The sequence below is a fragment of the Mycena indigotica genome, assembly GCF_014461135.1.
Source record: "Mycena indigotica strain 171206Taipei chromosome Unknown Mind.scaff0011, whole genome shotgun sequence".
In the NCBI taxonomy this organism is placed as follows: domain Eukaryota; kingdom Fungi; phylum Basidiomycota; class Agaricomycetes; order Agaricales; family Mycenaceae; genus Mycena; species Mycena indigotica.
This window is the reverse complement of record NW_023503010.1, coordinates 3,291,069-3,307,151: the sequence shown is the minus strand read 5'-3', so window position 1 is coordinate 3,307,151 and position 16,083 is coordinate 3,291,069. Positions and strand designations below refer to the sequence as shown.

Below are 16,083 nucleotides of genomic sequence, written 5' to 3'. Positions count from 1 at the left end.
CCATCCTCGTTCTGCTTATAGTCTGAGTAGTATTCAGAGAACGGCATTTTGTTGCCCATTCACTTCTTGCCTGTTACATCGGTTTGTTCTGCAAACCGGCTTCATGGGAAACTGATATCACTACATAGGAGTATACAAATCAAACACCATTAAATCATTACTATGGCGAGTGGGAACCGTTGGTACGTGAATTTGACCACATTCCCTTCAAGTTCACGCATTCCCTTCTGGCTGTTCTGCGTTCGAGCAGAATTCAGTCCCCATTCTCCCCTCATTCACTGCGCGGGTATCCTTCCCGCTCTCATTGTCACGCTAAGTATCACCTCCCCAACACCTCCCTATGCCACAGGTTGTGCTGCCGCTCTCTTTCTCCGAGTCATCGGCTTTCTGCGACACTCATCGCATTACATAGCCGGCTAACGACGCCTCGAGCGCCACATTATACATACTACCAACCTGTACTTCCGAATTACTCCTTCAATCAACCTCCAATAATCACCGCGGCGACACCAGCGTCTTCGCCCACTCCGAAAACGACACCGACTCCCGCTCCGAATAGCGACCTGCCGGCCTCGACAACGTCAGCCTCTGGAACCTCATCGACTTCCTCCCCACCACAGTCGCAGTCGCAGTTGTCGCCACCGACGCCCTGCGCATGTCCCCGCTCACAAAGTCGGGCGGCACCGACGACAGCGGGCTGAACATCAGTGACTGGTCACCGCTGCTCAGCGGCCGCTTGTTCGTCATCGTGAGCCGCGCAAGCTGGCGTGCTAGATACGCCTCGCGCCGCTTCGATGTGGGCTCCGAGTCTGGGATCGGTGGCGGAGGAAATGGAAACGGCACCGGCCCGGGGCTTTCCGGACCGTGCATCGCCGGAGTCGAATCGCGCGTGGTGGCGGCAGGAGGGGAACGCAAGGGCGGGGGTGGACCGTGCATGGCTGGCGTCGAATCCCGAGTTGTCGCGGTTGGCGGGACATTCAACTTGAATGATGCGGCTTTCGCGACCGGGAAGGGTGGGGAAATGCCGCGCGTGCTTCGCGTTGTCCCGGCGCTAGCAGCGGAATAGATAGAGATGGTTGCCGAGGCATCGCTATCTCTCCGCGATGGTGCCTCGTTCTCCTCCTTCTCAATCAGCAACGCTGAGCCTTTCTCCAGATCATCTGACTCTGGCGGAAGAACGAATGGGCGAATGAACGCCAATCGCTGGGCCCGGCGTTGCCGTCGCTGGCGTCGAAGCATAATGAGGACGATTACGCCAACGATGGCGATGATGAGTACGACGAGGGTTGCGACAACAAGTGCGGGAAGGGCTCCTGAAGATGTGCTTGGTGAGGCGCTGGGGGCTGCCGGCTTTTCAGACCCGCGAGTGAACCCTGGTTCCTGGGCGGGCGAGAATGCGGGTAAGGAAGCCTGAGATGGTTCCAGCCCGGCATTTGCCACGACTCGCGCGGGCAAGGACGACACAACTGCGTCGAGGAGGGAGGGTTGGCGCCGTCTACGTTTTATTAGCACAATAAGAAGTGCAGCGTCCAGTCTCGTACCGCAAATGCAATGCCATTTTCCACCCGGCGCAAGGGCCTGTCTGGCAGGTCAGATCAACTTGAAGCTCGAGCTCGCTTTCCGCCACAGCAACGAAGGGTACCAGGGTGTTCAGTGCTTCTCTCACTCCCTTTTAAGCATCCAACAGCTCCAGCGGGATCCGGGAGTCTGGGGCACAGGCCCTGACTCGCGCATAAACAGTCGTGATCGGCTGAAAAACCTCGCAACTGAATGCGATTGATTACATTTGGCAGCCTGCTCGCTGACGACCAGCGCTGCTCGGGGGCGGTTTTCTGGACGCCGTCACTCAACAGCACACAGCCGGCTGTCCCCAGGACACAACGGAGCCCATTCGCAGCCGGCAAGAGATGCTGTTGGCCTCTCGCAGATATGGTCCCTGCAGCGTGTGATCCTGGTCCGGGGAGTCGGCCCGGATCCGACAACGACAATTGAGCGCTGTTTTCGACTGGTCAATATCATGACCGGGAGCGATGGGCACTGCGAACGCACCACGTTCCCGAGCATAGCTGACGATGAGGAGCTATTAATACCGAAACAAAAATGAAGGTCTGCAGGGGGTTTGTACCGCATGTCGGGAGCAAAGGGGAGCGCACAATATGTAAGAAGAAAAACTACATTAGTTTGAACAAGAATTCGAAAATACCCACCACTTTATAAAAGGAAGAACGGAAGTAAAAGAATGGACAAAATTGCTGCCCGACTATGAATTGTCAGTACTTGGCTGCTATAGAGGAAATGAAGGACACACTATGATGAATCCGAGTATCTACTCAGTCTTGATGCTTGTAAACACGAGAGAAGGTCAGTTTTTTTCGTTGAGCATCGATTGACCTCTGAGATCTGAGGCGCTTGAAGACGCATGAGAAACCGCCACCTCCGCTTGCAACGCTTCCCATTCTTGCTAAATAGAATCCTGACATACCAACCGTCGTACTAATACCAGCAGTTTACGCCCCGAACCCGCGCAGGCGACACAGCAAGCAAACGACCCATACCAAGCCCACGCACCCTTCCGACGGCGATGGAGCATTGCGACGAGCACCAGCGAGGCTGCAACTTGAAACGGGAGATGATATTGAAGTCTTCCAACTTGGAACACAGTCCCTGGGGTGGATTCGGTCGCCCGTGGCGAGGAAGCAGATCGTCGCCGTCTCGCGAAAGCGTGACGGTGACGTGCGTGACCACGGGCGCCTAATTTCTGAGGCGCGAAACGGAGTCGCAGCAGGGCGGGCAGGCGCGGGACTAGGAGGGGATGTCGCAAGAAAGGCAACAGGAGTTGTTCGAATGCCTATTTCCATGTTGATGTAAGGTGCCGCCACAAACGAGAAAGTGAGATTGGCGAACGAGACAAGTATGAGGAGGGGAGTAACGAGTGCGAAAGCAGGCCATTGAATGGCGAAGGGACGAACGGGCATGATCTAGGATTGTACACGTAATTCGGGAAGGGTGGTGAGTGAGATCTGAGGGGCCGAGACCACTGTGGCAGCGATATGGGTCATTTCACCATCTTCCCGCGATATCGGCGGTCAGAATCAGCGGCATGGAGCTGATATCGTCTCTCCTGAGTGGAATTATCCGCGGTTAAAGGCGTGTTGGGCTTCGTGAGGAGAAACAGGGCAGGACATAGGAACAGTGTGGGGCGCCGAGGAAGGGGATGACGAGCTCGGAAACGGAGCCACCGAATGGCAGGAGAGTAAAAGGCCGTTGGAAAGGGAGGCGCATGGTCGCTGGGTAAGTCGTGCTTTAAGCCGGAAAAGGCCCGCAAGCCACGAGGAAGGCCTATCGGCCGCATGCACAACGTTTTCACTAAAACGTGGCTGCGACAGCATTTTCTAGCGCGCACATCCTCTCCACAACCTCCGCAATACGACGAGTAGATTTCAACTGTCAGCAGATGACGAAAGACTGCATTATGTGATGCGGGAGGAGGAGGGCATTGGCGACGTTGAGAATGACGAAAGCGAATCGTTCTAGTGCGGCGGCGGGTAATGAGCCGAGGTAGGGAGAGGTGCGGGAAGCACTTCATTGGGTCGTTTAAGGCCACAGAGGGACGTTACTCGTGGCGGGGAGATTGGCGCCATATGCGACGACAACGGTGTCAACCCCTGTATTTAATCGTTGAGGAAGACGATTCTCCTTGTCGGAGGGGAGAGAGGAAGCGTTGGGGAAGGGAGAAAGGTAGGGAGCATGGCGATAGTGCCGCGTTTGACGAGTTCCTGTCGGAATTGAGCGTGGTCATTCAGAGGACGGGACGAACAACGCACTTTGGAGCCTTAAAACTGTCGTTTGTGGTCTAAAAAGGCCCGCGTCCAATTTGAAGGCGTATGAAGCTCTTTCGCCCAACGTGCTGAGCCTTTTGAGTCGGTCGTCGGCATCCAAGCCAAAGCGGCCAACTTCCGGCCGTGTATGGCTCCACCGTCCGCATGGGGCACTTCTTAAAGCCATGTTGTTATGTGTAGACCAGAGGGAACGGCCTAGCCCCGGGAAGATCAGCCTACAAAAAGGAATGACGATGCGTATGCATCACCCACAAAGAACGCACCCTGAAGAGCACCAACAGCGCAGCATAGCGTCCCATACGCCCCGGTACAACACCCTCCGACAGCACCTTCCCCCCGCCAGCCCCACGAACCAGCTCCCCTCCCCGCCTCCCGTCGTCGTTCCTCAATCTTGGCAGCGCGGACACGTCATCGCCCGTGAGGCCCTGGCTAGCCCTGCTTATGGGGTCGTCTTGGAGCAATGCGGCGGGCAGGATTCGACCGCGTACAACGCGCTGTATGTCGTTGGCCAGATGGACATGACGGAGGAAGAGAAGAAGCCGATTTCCTTTTTCGGCCAGACGGTGGTTGTTCCCGATCGCCACCGTCCACCGCGCGTGGACACTGACTTGGGCGCGTTCATTGCTTTAAGGGGCTGGAATGGCCCCATCCGTGGCATACCTCGACTCCTGCTGGAGCTTCCCGTTGCAGCGCAAAGATACACAGCCGCCACCTCCTTTCTTCTTCCCCCCGCCTCTTTTGCAGCAATGTCCTCTCCACCGCAAGCAACGCATAATATCAAGGTCTGTGCTGCATTGGCAACACTTTCTGTCAAGTCTTTATGCGCTCCAGATCTGTCTTGTCGGCGACCTCGACGTCGGAAAGGCGTACGTTCTGCACAGCGCGGAAAGAGTGACTCACCATATCTCGATACAGGTCCCGTACGTCACGCAAAGCCCTTCCTAGACACTCACTCTTGAGGATGCAGTCATGCGGCGCTTCACCGAGAACGTCTTTGCCCCCACGCAGTCTCCGACGATCGGTGTCGGGTTTGCGGTTCGGCCCCTTGATATTGAGGGGAAGCGCATAACAGCACGAATCTCCACGCGTCCGAGGTGCGTGATCCAGTCTATCTCGTTCCCTTGTTTCATTCAAGTACACACTCCTTCCCTAGTTCGGGAAGATTTCTCCTGCGGAGGTACGCCCCGCAACCTTGCACCGGCATATATGATACTCATATGCTTGAAACTGGGCAACAGCTTCTGCTACACTGCATTGAGCGTCTGCTTCGTCTACGACATCTCCCAGCGGCGCAGCTTTCCAAGCATCGAGAGCACCTGGCTCGGGGAGGTATCGGAGAACATGCCCTCATCCCCGACACCGCCGCCGGTGCACCTCTACCTCATTGGAAACAAGAGCGACCCCGACGCCCAACGGGAAGTCTCCTCCGCGGAAGGTGCTGAGCTGGCGGCGCGCTGCAATATGGTGTTCGCTGAAACGAGTGCGCTGGACTCTAGGGTTAGGTTAGGGTTAGTGCCGCCAGTGAGCGCTGACCAAGGAGCGGCCAGCCGATGCGCGGCGGCACCGTGCGCCTACCGTCGGTTGGCCTACGGATGGGAGTCATGGGACGGCTTGGCGGCCACCGAGGCACGTAGGAAAAGCAGACATATAACTCTGCCACCTTCGGACAACGCTCAGAAGGTTAGTCGTATGGAAGCCCACGCCTGTTTGTCGGGCGTGCCAAGCAGGACAAACGGGCGTGCCAAGCCGACCGATGGGCGTGGCACGCCTGATGGACGGGCGTGGGCTTTGATCGCCCGCCAAAACCCACGCCCACGCCCATCCACGCCCGTTGGCGCAGGCCCACGCCCATCGGGCACGCCCAAAAGTGCACTCTCCTCGGACGGGAGTGGGGTCGAGCATTTCTTCACGACTGTCGTCACTCGTGGGTTGTCATCTTTTTGCTATCCCTGCGGCACTTTCGTGACACTGACTCTTGACTCCGACTGGGTCGACGAGCTGGGGCCCTAAACTACAGTTATGTACACGTCCTAGCTATGAATCACACGGTCTGCTGGGAAGGAATACGTGAAAACAGATGCGCTGAATTTCATTGATGGACTACCAACAATTCAGAGGGCGGTACACAAGCCGCAAAAGTCCTCCGCATTGTGCGAATACTGCCCTGCGTCTGCTCATCGAGCGGCGGAGCGCTGTGCGCAATGCGCAGCGCAAAATCCTCCAGCACTGACATGTTCATGCGCAGAGGACACACGAGAGAGTAGCGGTCGACGCCAACCGGGAGTGTGACAACATGGATTGCAAGTCGGCCGTTGCTGCGCCGCGCGCGGCTGATCCAGTCGTCGATGTTCGGAAGGTGCATGTGCTCCTGGTTAGTCAGCGCAGGTTCGATCAGGACGTCGTTTAACTCTGGTTTCCCCCCCAGAAAGCTGGTCGTCGCAATGATAACGGCGCGTGGATCGTGGCCCGCCGTAGCTTGCTCTTTGCCGATGGCCCGGCGGTGCACCGCGCTTATGCAGTGGAACGCGCCCGCATTCTCGCGGTAGAATGTGTCGAGTGCCAGGCGGAACAAGGCAAGCTGGCGTTTCGAGAAGAGGGCCCGGACCTCTGTGCTATTTCAGGCGCACGAAAGTCGGAGTGGAGGAACAGAACGTACTAGCGTATTCAGCCCTGGTCGCGCTACATGTGGAACGATGGTCTCCCGTGCGCCAATCCGTTTTTTGGCAGGCGGAGGAGCAATACATGCGGAAAGCGCAGCCTGAGCACCGCCGGAACCGCTCTCTCTTATCAATCCGGCCGCACTGTTCAATAGTTCAGACGATTTCAAGGTGGGGGCAACAATTGAGAAAAAATTCACTGGTGGATTATCGCAAGCAGCCAACCTGTCGGACTGGGCGAGCGAGTCGGAGACTTCATTGTAGAACGACGCACTACTCTTGAGGTGGGCCCAAACCGGTGCCAGCTCATACTCCGAGTGATTCAGCACGCGCGCTAACGGAGAGGCTTCGACGGTTGTGATCAACTCCGTGACCAGAGGCAGCATGCTGGTGTACGAAGCGCCGGATGGGATGTGGATTTCGAGCAGGCGCCGGAGGTTCGATTTGAGTGGACCGTCATGCATGTGCAGCACGGCGCGAAGTAGCAACGGGATGATATCGTGACGGAGCGCCATTCGGAGTGGGCGTGGCCCGACCCCGACAATAATGTTTGTTACCCCGATTACAGAACGAAAGCTTCGCAGCCAGTACTCGTGGTCCCGATGATCTGCCGCGACAGCTGCTGTTTTCGGATGCAGGACGGTGTTGTTAAGGACCTCGATGACCTGCGGGAAGATGTGGTGTGAGACCAAGCTGGTGGCGACTGCTGTGATGGGATTATTTGGGTTGGCCGCTACCAGTAGCTTATCGGCTTGGGCCAAAATTTCGAGGGGCCGACAAGAGAGTGCTATGGCACCGTCGATTCGCGACTGCGGCGGAATGGCCCCCACCAGCGTCAGGTGTCGTTTGACGAGTCGCACTAGGTTGTCCACCGTTCCGGCAGCCTCGAGCAGAGCATCCAGCTGCGCTTGGTCCAGAATGTACGGAAACATGCCAATACAGTCGAAGAGGAGGATTACATCCAGCTTGGGCTGCTCCACGATCCATAACCACGCGTCAACAAGCCGCCGAAGATAGACCGGCGACGTCCAGAACACCTTAGTCGGGCCAAGGTTTTCGTTGATTCGCACAGGATCGAAACCTAGTTTTTGCCCCCACTTCAGCTCTACATCCCGGCCCCATCGAACAAGCGATACCAGGAGCCCAGGCTTTGGCGGCAACGTCGTTCTGTTTCCCAGAACGACCACATCCTTTAAAGGCACCAAGAAGTCTTGGAAGGTGTACAGAAAGTCCATCCAGGCGATGAAGAACGCGCAGATGTCGAATACACCCTCGGGGAGCTCCTTCGGCTTGTGCGCGAGAAGCCACAATAGGTGGCGGAGCTGGTTTTTCGTTGTCGGAGACGGGTCTTCAATTTCGGCGGCGGGTGGTATTCGAGCGGGGTCGAATATGACGAGGAAGACGGGAAAGAGACGGCTCCGCAGGGTGCGGTCTGCTGTCATCCATAGGCGGTCAAACTTGAGGTAGTCGGCGTCGGAGCACTCAGGGTCGCATGCGGCTAGTGCGATTCCCTGAAACGGTGAGTTACCATTGAGAGTTGTGCATTGCACTGCTTACTCTGTGCAGGATGGAAAGCTTCCCGAGGTCGTTCTTGGCCGTGACGACCAGCGGGTGCATCGAATGATGAAAAAGAGATCGAAAAAAGGTCGGTCACGGCTGTGACATTTCCTTCCTTTCCCCACATCGAGCGGCTACGGTACCGACGAGAGGACTTCGGATCCCGTCCCATGCCCGAGAAGACAGAGCCACCTTCAACGAGGAAGAGCAAAGAGAGGTTGGAAGGACTGAGAATGAAGGTGAGTGGAAGCGTTGCTCCGCGCCGTCGCTGCTGTACCCACTCTTCGGCTTTCCAGACATGGCAAAGCTCGCTCTGACGCATCCAAAACCCATAACTCCACACTTCCCCGCCGCGTCTGGCTGTTCGAGTGTGTTTTTGGCCCCCTGAATCGCAAGAGCAGGTCCATTCCTGTCGCTCCACCCTTCACACGCAAGAAGACATGCCCATGGCCTACCCTGCGCTTCCGCGACCGGCGTTAATGGTGCCTGCGACACATTTAGATATTTCAAGTGCGTTATCCCGAACGCCGCCCACTTTTACTCCCTGACGCAACTTTTTCAGTTTTTCACATTTGCGGTCATGACGCCTCGGACTCGTTATCGAGCTTTCCTCTCCCCGACCGCTCTCCTTCAAGTCCATGTCACCGCTCATTGAACATGAGAATATAAAGGGCACCTGCTGCCCGATATCCCCTCTTCCCTTGACGGACACCATTCCGTCTTCATATTCCCGTTGAGTCCTGACATTGACGTTCTCCCTTCCAGCGCTCGCTTTCCCACCTATCCCAATACCTACAATCTCCCTCATCGAATCATTTGTGCCATCCTGTATTCTGCCTACGATTTTCCTCGTCGACTCATTTGCACCATGCTGTCTCCGCTTCACTCTTACGTTCCTGCAATTTACCCGTTATTATCGCTATAAGCATTAGTCTACATAGGAGCGGACGATACTTGCGTGGCGCCAGCCTGGTGTTCCAAGCCAAAACGGGGCAACGATGAACATCCGCGCAGCAAGACGAACAAAGGAATGCATGACCGGTGGTGCATGCAGTACCCCTCGCGGATTGGTATGTAGCACCCGTTACCGGCTATGTCCATTTACATGCTTTTTAGGTCCGTTTTCGTTGTGTCCTGTGTTCGTTCTTGTGGATAGTACTTCGCGCATCAGTGAAGTCATACGAGTAGTACTTATGTGGCTTATATCTCTTACTAACGACAACCGTGACTTTGCAGACTGCCACGTTTGGACTACTTACGAGGCTACCATCTCTGGCGTGTGCTATGCGTTCATCGTGGGGGGTTTATATGTGGAGGAGTGGGTGCATTTTAACATTTGCGTTCATCTTTGTACTCTTTTCAGTATTACTCTCTGTTCATTGTTTACTAGTATTCTTGTCTACTGATCACACATACGGTATGATACAAGCGATGCACTAGTCCTGTTAAATGTCAATTAGACTATACTTTAAGCTGGGCCTTGGCTTGTAAGATGCAGCAAGCAAACACTACCATATCCCAAGTAACCGTCTTTCCTCCATACTCAGCGCCTTCGAGGGTTCCCGCTCAGGAATCCAGCTTACAGGGTGATACGGCCCGATGCCGTCGCACGACAGCGCCGACGGCACTCCCTCCGAATCAACAATGTCTCCGATTCGAGGGCGTGGCTGCTCACATGACCAAGACAGCCGCAGCCTGCCGTTTTTGCGCAACGCGGCAAGCTGCGGCTGCAGCGCGACATCTGCATGACTGCGGAACCCGAATTCGCGCCAGCAGCCGGGGAGCGCGCGCACATGGCACTCGAACGTCGCTCCGGAGTCAGCCTGGGGATTACGGGCTGCGAGGAAAGCGAGAAAGGCAGTGTCGCTGAAGCGGAGCATAGAGTGCAGCAAGATATGTGTCAGATGAGGGAGCCGCATTGGGGCGGCAGTGAGCGCCGCAAAGAGCGGGGTGGCCACCACATGGACGGGGTACGGAAGCACGGGATGGTCGGAGATGAAAAGGCGCTCCAGCATGTCGAGATCAGAGATGAACTTGAGGAGCTCCTCGAGGGCAATATGTGTGTCGCGAATATCTAGCACTCGGAGGCTGCGGTGCCAATGGGAGCGGAGAGATATGCCCGACAGTTCCTGTTGCGGCCAGCTGCAGGGGAAGGCCAGCGGGTGGTGGTCGGCGGTCCACATCTTGCCAGCCCGCTCTATGCGACTCTGGGAAGTAGTCGATATAAGGGTAAGGTCTGCTAAATTGGGCAAACGCAACACATGAAATATGCGCTGGAAAATATCCATGGCTTGCGAGGCCAGAAAGTTACCAACGCCAAACGTCAAGGATTGGATTCCAGATTCGATTGTCGACTTAGACAGTCTGTCCAAGCGCGTTGCCACGTCCGTGTCTTCGAGAGTGCAATAGTACTCAAGTCTGAAGCGGACACTTTGAGGAATGATCGGCATGGATTTAAGAGCGTTCAAGACCGTCGTGAGATTCGCCGTGCATACCAACACCTCGAGTGAGTTCAGCACCACGGCGGGAATCAGCGGAAGCATATGCCCCGAAACAGAGAGAAATCTCAGGGACGTGGCGCTGACAAGGAATTCAAGGGCGGTTGGCGGTAAGGGAGTGCTATGTGACCAGGATTGGGACGGGAGGCGCAGGCGCTCGAGTGATGTCAACTGTCCCCTTGCAAGCAGCGCGAATTTCGTGAGCTTAACGTAATCCAGAGCACCCATAGACGCGCTCCGCCATCGTGGCATCGTTGACGCGACCGCTTCGAGCGCTCCAGTTGTGACCGACGTGAAATAAACCTCGAGGGGGGCTTGGCCAGCAAAGTTCAGGAAGATCCAGCTGAGCTTGCGCACACGATCGTATGCATCGTAATAATCCGGGTATTCAGAGCCATCCAGCGGGACACAGCTCCAGATCTGGGGAGAGTTCCGCAAGACGCTACGCCAGTAGGTGCACACTCTGGCGAGCTTGAGATAGTCCTCAAACAGCTGTTCGCTTCGGCGCAGATCTCTTAGAAGGTAGCGGCGACTCCATCCGCCGGCGGGAAATCGTAGGCAGAGACGCAAGATTTCGACAAGTAGCTCGCGGGGGCAGGCGCCAGAGCGGGGATGAGAGCGCCCGATACGCTTTGTAGTGGTAGCGGAGAGCCCCAGTGCGAAGAGAAGCGGAGACGTAGACAGCCTTTCGGTCAGCCTCCGCAAGCAACTGGAGAGCAGCGGCATGGGTCGACGAGAAGTCCTCTGCGACTCCGTTTTGAGATGGGACACCGCCCCGCAAGAGCGCAAGGATGGTGGCGACTGGCGGGAGCATCGGGAGCTCGGCCATAGCGGTAAGTCGGAAGAAGGTTGATATTGGTGCACGTGATGATCGGCACCGTGACGGATCTTCGTCTCGACTGTCATGACGAAAGCGCCCACTGCATGCTGGCATACCGACAACGCATACTGGTACACGACACCACGACGGACAGAGAGAGGGGTCCATACCGCTGGTTGTGCTTGGGGTCCACTGCTGACAACGACGACGGTGCGTGCGCCGCCGTGAATCCGGCACCGCTGTCTTCCTCCCCCCTCTAAACCGCCACTTTGCAGCGCACTGGCGGACTTCATCTAGCGCCCTAGACCGGAGCGATCCGCCATCTGTGACCGTCGTTCTCTGCGGTTGTTCCTCCCTATGGTGCTGGGTGTCTCGAGCAAAGGCGCCTGGGAAACGCTTCTCGCCCAGCTTCGATCCTCCGGTACCGGCCCGGGCGCTGCTGGGGGAAACGAAGCTACAGTGTGTATGGTCTGTTCCCGCGCTGACAGATCTGCCGGCGGCTTCGGGGCTCGGGCTATCTACGCTTACACGGGTCGCTTCAAGTTTATCCCTTCGATTCGTATCGATGAAGGACGCTTTTGCCAGCTCATTCGTCATCCGTGCGCAAAGCGGACAAGCCTATGGGCCTGGTTTACTGCTACTTTGAACAGTTTATTGTTCCCTCAGGCTCTCCGGTTCTTCCATCTCGCCTATCCTCTTGGTATCTCAGGCTTGCTCTGTCACGTCCACGTTCCGAAGGGATACAAGTCGTCAACCCGTACAGCCTCCCTGTCAGGCATAGCCAAACAGAAGACGTTGTATGCTGCTTCATTCATTGTCGGCAAGCAAGCTCAAGACTTGTTCAAGTTGTCGACACTCATGCATCATGTACATACTCTGCCGTCTACCCGGATCCAGAACGACCGTGGCCTATTGTCAACAGCCTCCAGGCTGAGATTCTCCGCCCTCTCTAGGCTCTCTTATTGGAGCCATCCCTTGCACGTTCCAATAGTCAACGACTTCAACTTCGGTGTGCAAGCCCAGATTCCCTACGACTTCAAGCACGTCAGCTTTCACGCTACTAATCTCTTCAAAAGTGAAATGAACATTGTCGGGCGCGACCCTGATGGTCAGCAACGGTGTGAAGCCGGTATCGGCCCCCAAGCGCAAGGGTGGAACCAGATATCGGAGAGTCGAGACAAGACTCCCGGTGTCTTCGGGGTATTGGATGTCGGCGAGAGTAACACTGATCTCGAGAATTAACTGGGTGAGTGGGCTGGTGCAGCCAGGGTGGGTGAGTGAAGCCTGAGAGACAACGCTAAAAATCCATCGGCTAGGATGGTAGGATAGTTGGAAATGAATGTCGAGTGTTCGGAGGACAGCAAGGTCGCTGATGACAAGCTCACAGCTGTTCGCTAAGGTCTATGAATCGAATTAGTCACTATGAAGCAGAAAATACGAACAGTAAAGGCTGTCGTCCAGAACGATGGTCAGACGTTCCAAACAGCGCATATCTCGCAAAAATGCAGCCTGTACCATTTTTTCGCAGGACATGTTTTGAATGTGTAGTTTGATGTGCTGCAGGACAGAGATGTCCACAATTCCGGGGACTAGCCTCATAAATCTAGCATGATCGCTCTTGAGGGCAAGAGATTGGAGCCGGAGTTTGTTGGGACTCAAGTATTCAGTGCCGAGTCCGGACCACAATTCTTGTACATCGACTTCGGATAATGACAAATGCTGCAGTTGCGTGCGGGCCACGCCTGGCAGGCACACAGCAGTCCACAGATCCAGCCCGGACCAGAAGGTGACGCCGCGAATGGTCAGCGACGTGAGTTGCGGCTGTGCAATGGCGCGGGACAGGGCCGTTTGTGTTGGCGACGACAGAAGCCACCAAGAGAGTGGGAAACGCAGCCGGATCCAATCCTCATTGCCCCCGATCCCTGGCCTCGAGTCCACGATGAGCGTCGTCAGGTGCTTGAAGCGGGGTAAGACCCGTGAGAGTTGCTCCTCCGCCATCCACGGCGCCCCTTCACCCAGTCGAGAGCTGGTACAGTGGATAGTAAGACGACGGACATGGTTGCTGATATGCGGGGAGCGCGCCTGAAGCTCGTCAAGCGTTGCGAGGGAAAGGCTGCGATACAAGGAGGGCAGGAGTCGGAATGACTGAAAGAGCAGCTTTTGGGCTGGAGCGCAGAAGCTGCGCGATATCAGAGAACAGGCTTTGAGCGACGGTCTATCATCCGAGCCAATGTCTTCAACGATGATATCCACCAGCTCTTGAGGAAGCGAAGAACCGATGCATGGGGAGCGTGTCGAAGAGGGACTAGAGACCATCGGGTAGCCGTGAGTGTGGTAGCGACGCAAGTAGTAAAGCGCCCATCGCTTCTTCCTTTACACCGTCCTGTTAGTCACTTTTCCCATCGTGCCGGAGGCTGTTCACGCAGCCTTCATCAGCGCCCATGCACCGCCAGAGTCAGTTCAATGACTATACCATCAAAGGCCCGGGAGGGAGACGGAAAGCCGCATGGAGGGTGTCACGGTCGAGGTGGCAATCGTTGTTGCCGTTGCCGCGGACCGTCACCACAGCAGTGCCGCCCATTGACATTTAACCAATAGAAAAGACATAAGAGTGCCGCTCAGAGGCCGAGAATATAGGCATTGTTGCACGAGCTGGAGCGCAAACGTGCAGCAAGAGTCGATTCAGATGCGCTGACGAGCCTGACCCAGAAGCAAGCACTTGAGTTTGTTGTTGCTGCCAAAGCTAGAAATTGAGACAGCGGAGTAAGAAATGCCCCACAGGAAGCCATTCCATCGTCCGAGTGCGATAAACGCGTAGAACTCAGTGTCCGCACGCGGTGGATGGTGGCGATCGGGAACAACCACCGTCTGGCCGAAAAAGGAAATTGACATCTTCTCTTCTCCCTCCATGTCCATCCGGCCAACGACACACAGCGCGTTGTACGCGGTCGACTCCTGCCCGCCACACTGCCCTTGGACGAGCTCGTGAAGGGGCTATGCCAGAGCCTCATTGTCGATGATGTGCCACCGCTGCTAAGGACGACGACGGGAGGCGGGTGAGTGGGGCTGGCAGGGGCGGGGAGAAGTGTTTGCCGTGCATTACTGGGGCGTATGGGATGCTATGGTGAGCTGTTGGTGCTCTCAATGGTGCGTAATCCGTTGTCTGAAAAGGTACACTTACTCACTCAGATTCCTTTTTCGCAGCAGAAATCCCCTCCGCCTTCAGCCTCACACACGCCTCTTCGCATATGTGCCACCCGAAAGTACAGCTTCGCGCGGGCCCATGTGTAGACGGCGGGACAATGCAAAGCTGAAACTTGGCCGTTTTGGCTTGAATGACCACGACCGACCCGACTGACCACGACTCGCATGTTGGACGAAAGCCGTCTATATGTCTTCAAACTCGAAGTAGGCCTGAAGGCGACTCTCTACCACAGTATGGAGGCTTTCACGGTGCGTTCTTAGGCCAGCTTTCCGAATTGTCAAGCTCATATCTTGCAGAACTCGTCAAATGCGCCACCAGCGCCTTATTCTTTGCGCTTTCCTCATCCCAAAACGACCATCTCCTCTCTCCGACATCCATAACTGCCATTGTCAACGATTAATTGCGGGCTGGAGGCCGTTGTCATTGTTTGTCGCCGAATATGGCGCGAATCCCCTCTTGCACCGATAAATTTCTTCGATGGCCCTCTATACCTCACCAAACGGCTTCCCGCACTGCCCTTCACTTTGTTGACTTACCCGCCGCTGCGCCAGACGGATTTACTCCCCTGGCTTTTGATCTTGCCAATGTCCTCCTCCTCACGCATGCTATGACGAAGCCGTTGGTCGTCCGCTGGCTGTCAAACGAGTCCCCCATCGTATCTTGGAGGGTATCGCCTCCCGCAGAGACGATCTGCGGTCCACAGGCCACGGTCCTCGCTACCTTTTTGTGCACAAGTCGCTGCTGTAGCCAATACGGGTTTGTCATGGCGCGCAATCTTTTACGGCTCAAACTACGGCTTCCACACGAGCATTCATCCTCATTTATGACGGCCATCTGCTCTCTCCTCATTCGGCCGCTCCGTTTGCGAGCTCGTCGTCCCCTTCCTCGGCACCCTCATACTGTCAACATCTCCCGCCCCGTTTTTGCTGCCGGAGCTCAACACCAGCTCAAGCAGGATAAATACCATCCGGAAAAACGATATCGGCACCTGAAGCTGCTGAAATCGACCGCCGCTATCGCGGAAGATAGTGGCACGACCTGTTTCGCTTCCACAGCGGTCTCGACCCTCAGATCTCCTCTCCTTTTTTCATTCCCTTTCTCTGCCGCCAAATGTTTACCGAATACAACTTCTTCTGTGCGCAGACTTTCGCGCGCCAACAAGCACCTCCGTCCTGTTTCAAATGTCACCATACCATCCCTCCTCCGCCACTGCTGTTTCCCCATATCTGGCACTCTCCTTCGCCCTACCTTTGCCTCATGCATATTCTGCGTCCCTGATGTCTGAATTATTCATGTCTAAAGCAGGAATTATCATCATGGCCTCTCTTCAACTTCCTCGACGATATCGCGTCGAACGCGATATACAGGCGCTTGGGAAACGTGGTGGAGACGGAGACGGCTGGGACCCAGCAGTGACTGTTGGAGGTGGTTTGTGTTTGCGACCACTAAGATTCCTAGATATTGATGTCCCGCATTCCTAGTTGTTTTAACGACTCGGAGCTGATGC

At 55.9% G+C, this 16,083-nt stretch overlaps 5 protein-coding genes across 5 annotated transcripts; 2 read left to right on the top strand and 3 right to left on the bottom strand.

Moving 5' to 3' along the window:
• Positions 1-495: 495 nt before the first annotated feature.
• MIND_01209100 (uncharacterized protein) lies at positions 496-1,558 on the bottom strand (the record flags this gene model as incomplete). The annotated part of the gene is made up of 2 exons (XM_037368599.1): positions 496-1,495; positions 1,542-1,558. The coding sequence occupies 2 exons, from the start codon at positions 1,556-1,558 to the stop codon at positions 496-498; spliced, it is 1,017 nt and encodes a 338-aa protein (XP_037215525.1).
• A 2,445-nt stretch (positions 1,559-4,003) lies between these two features.
• MIND_01209000 (uncharacterized protein) lies at positions 4,004-5,849 on the top strand (the record flags this gene model as incomplete). The annotated part of the gene is made up of 5 exons (XM_037368598.1): positions 4,004-4,621; positions 4,671-4,730; positions 4,785-4,933; positions 4,993-5,016; positions 5,078-5,849. 5 exons carry the CDS (start codon positions 4,004-4,006, stop codon positions 5,847-5,849), a joined length of 1,623 nt encoding a protein of 540 aa, XP_037215524.1.
• Positions 5,850-5,928: 79 nt separating this feature from the next.
• On the bottom strand, positions 5,929-8,128 carry MIND_01208900 (MYND-type domain-containing protein; the record flags this gene model as incomplete). Its single annotated transcript, XM_037368597.1, has 4 exons — positions 8,054-8,128; positions 6,697-8,007; positions 6,496-6,640; positions 5,929-6,446 (listed from the first exon to the last, which is right to left on the bottom strand). The coding sequence occupies exons 1-4, from the start codon at positions 8,111-8,113 to the stop codon at positions 5,929-5,931; spliced, it is 2,034 nt and encodes a 677-aa protein (XP_037215523.1). The 5' UTR covers positions 8,114-8,128.
• Positions 8,129-12,286: 4,158 nt separating this feature from the next.
• On the bottom strand, positions 12,287-13,687 carry MIND_01208800 (uncharacterized protein; the record flags this gene model as incomplete). Its single annotated transcript, XM_037368596.1, has 2 exons — positions 12,287-12,765; positions 12,814-13,687. The coding sequence occupies 2 exons, from the start codon at positions 13,685-13,687 to the stop codon at positions 12,287-12,289; spliced, it is 1,353 nt and encodes a 450-aa protein (XP_037215522.1).
• Positions 13,688-15,015: 1,328 nt separating this feature from the next.
• On the top strand, positions 15,016-15,861 carry MIND_01208700 (uncharacterized protein; the record flags this gene model as incomplete). Its single annotated transcript, XM_037368595.1, has 1 exon — positions 15,016-15,861. One exon carries the CDS (start codon positions 15,016-15,018, stop codon positions 15,859-15,861), a length of 846 nt encoding a protein of 281 aa, XP_037215521.1.
• Between the last annotated feature and the right edge of the window lie 222 nt (positions 15,862-16,083).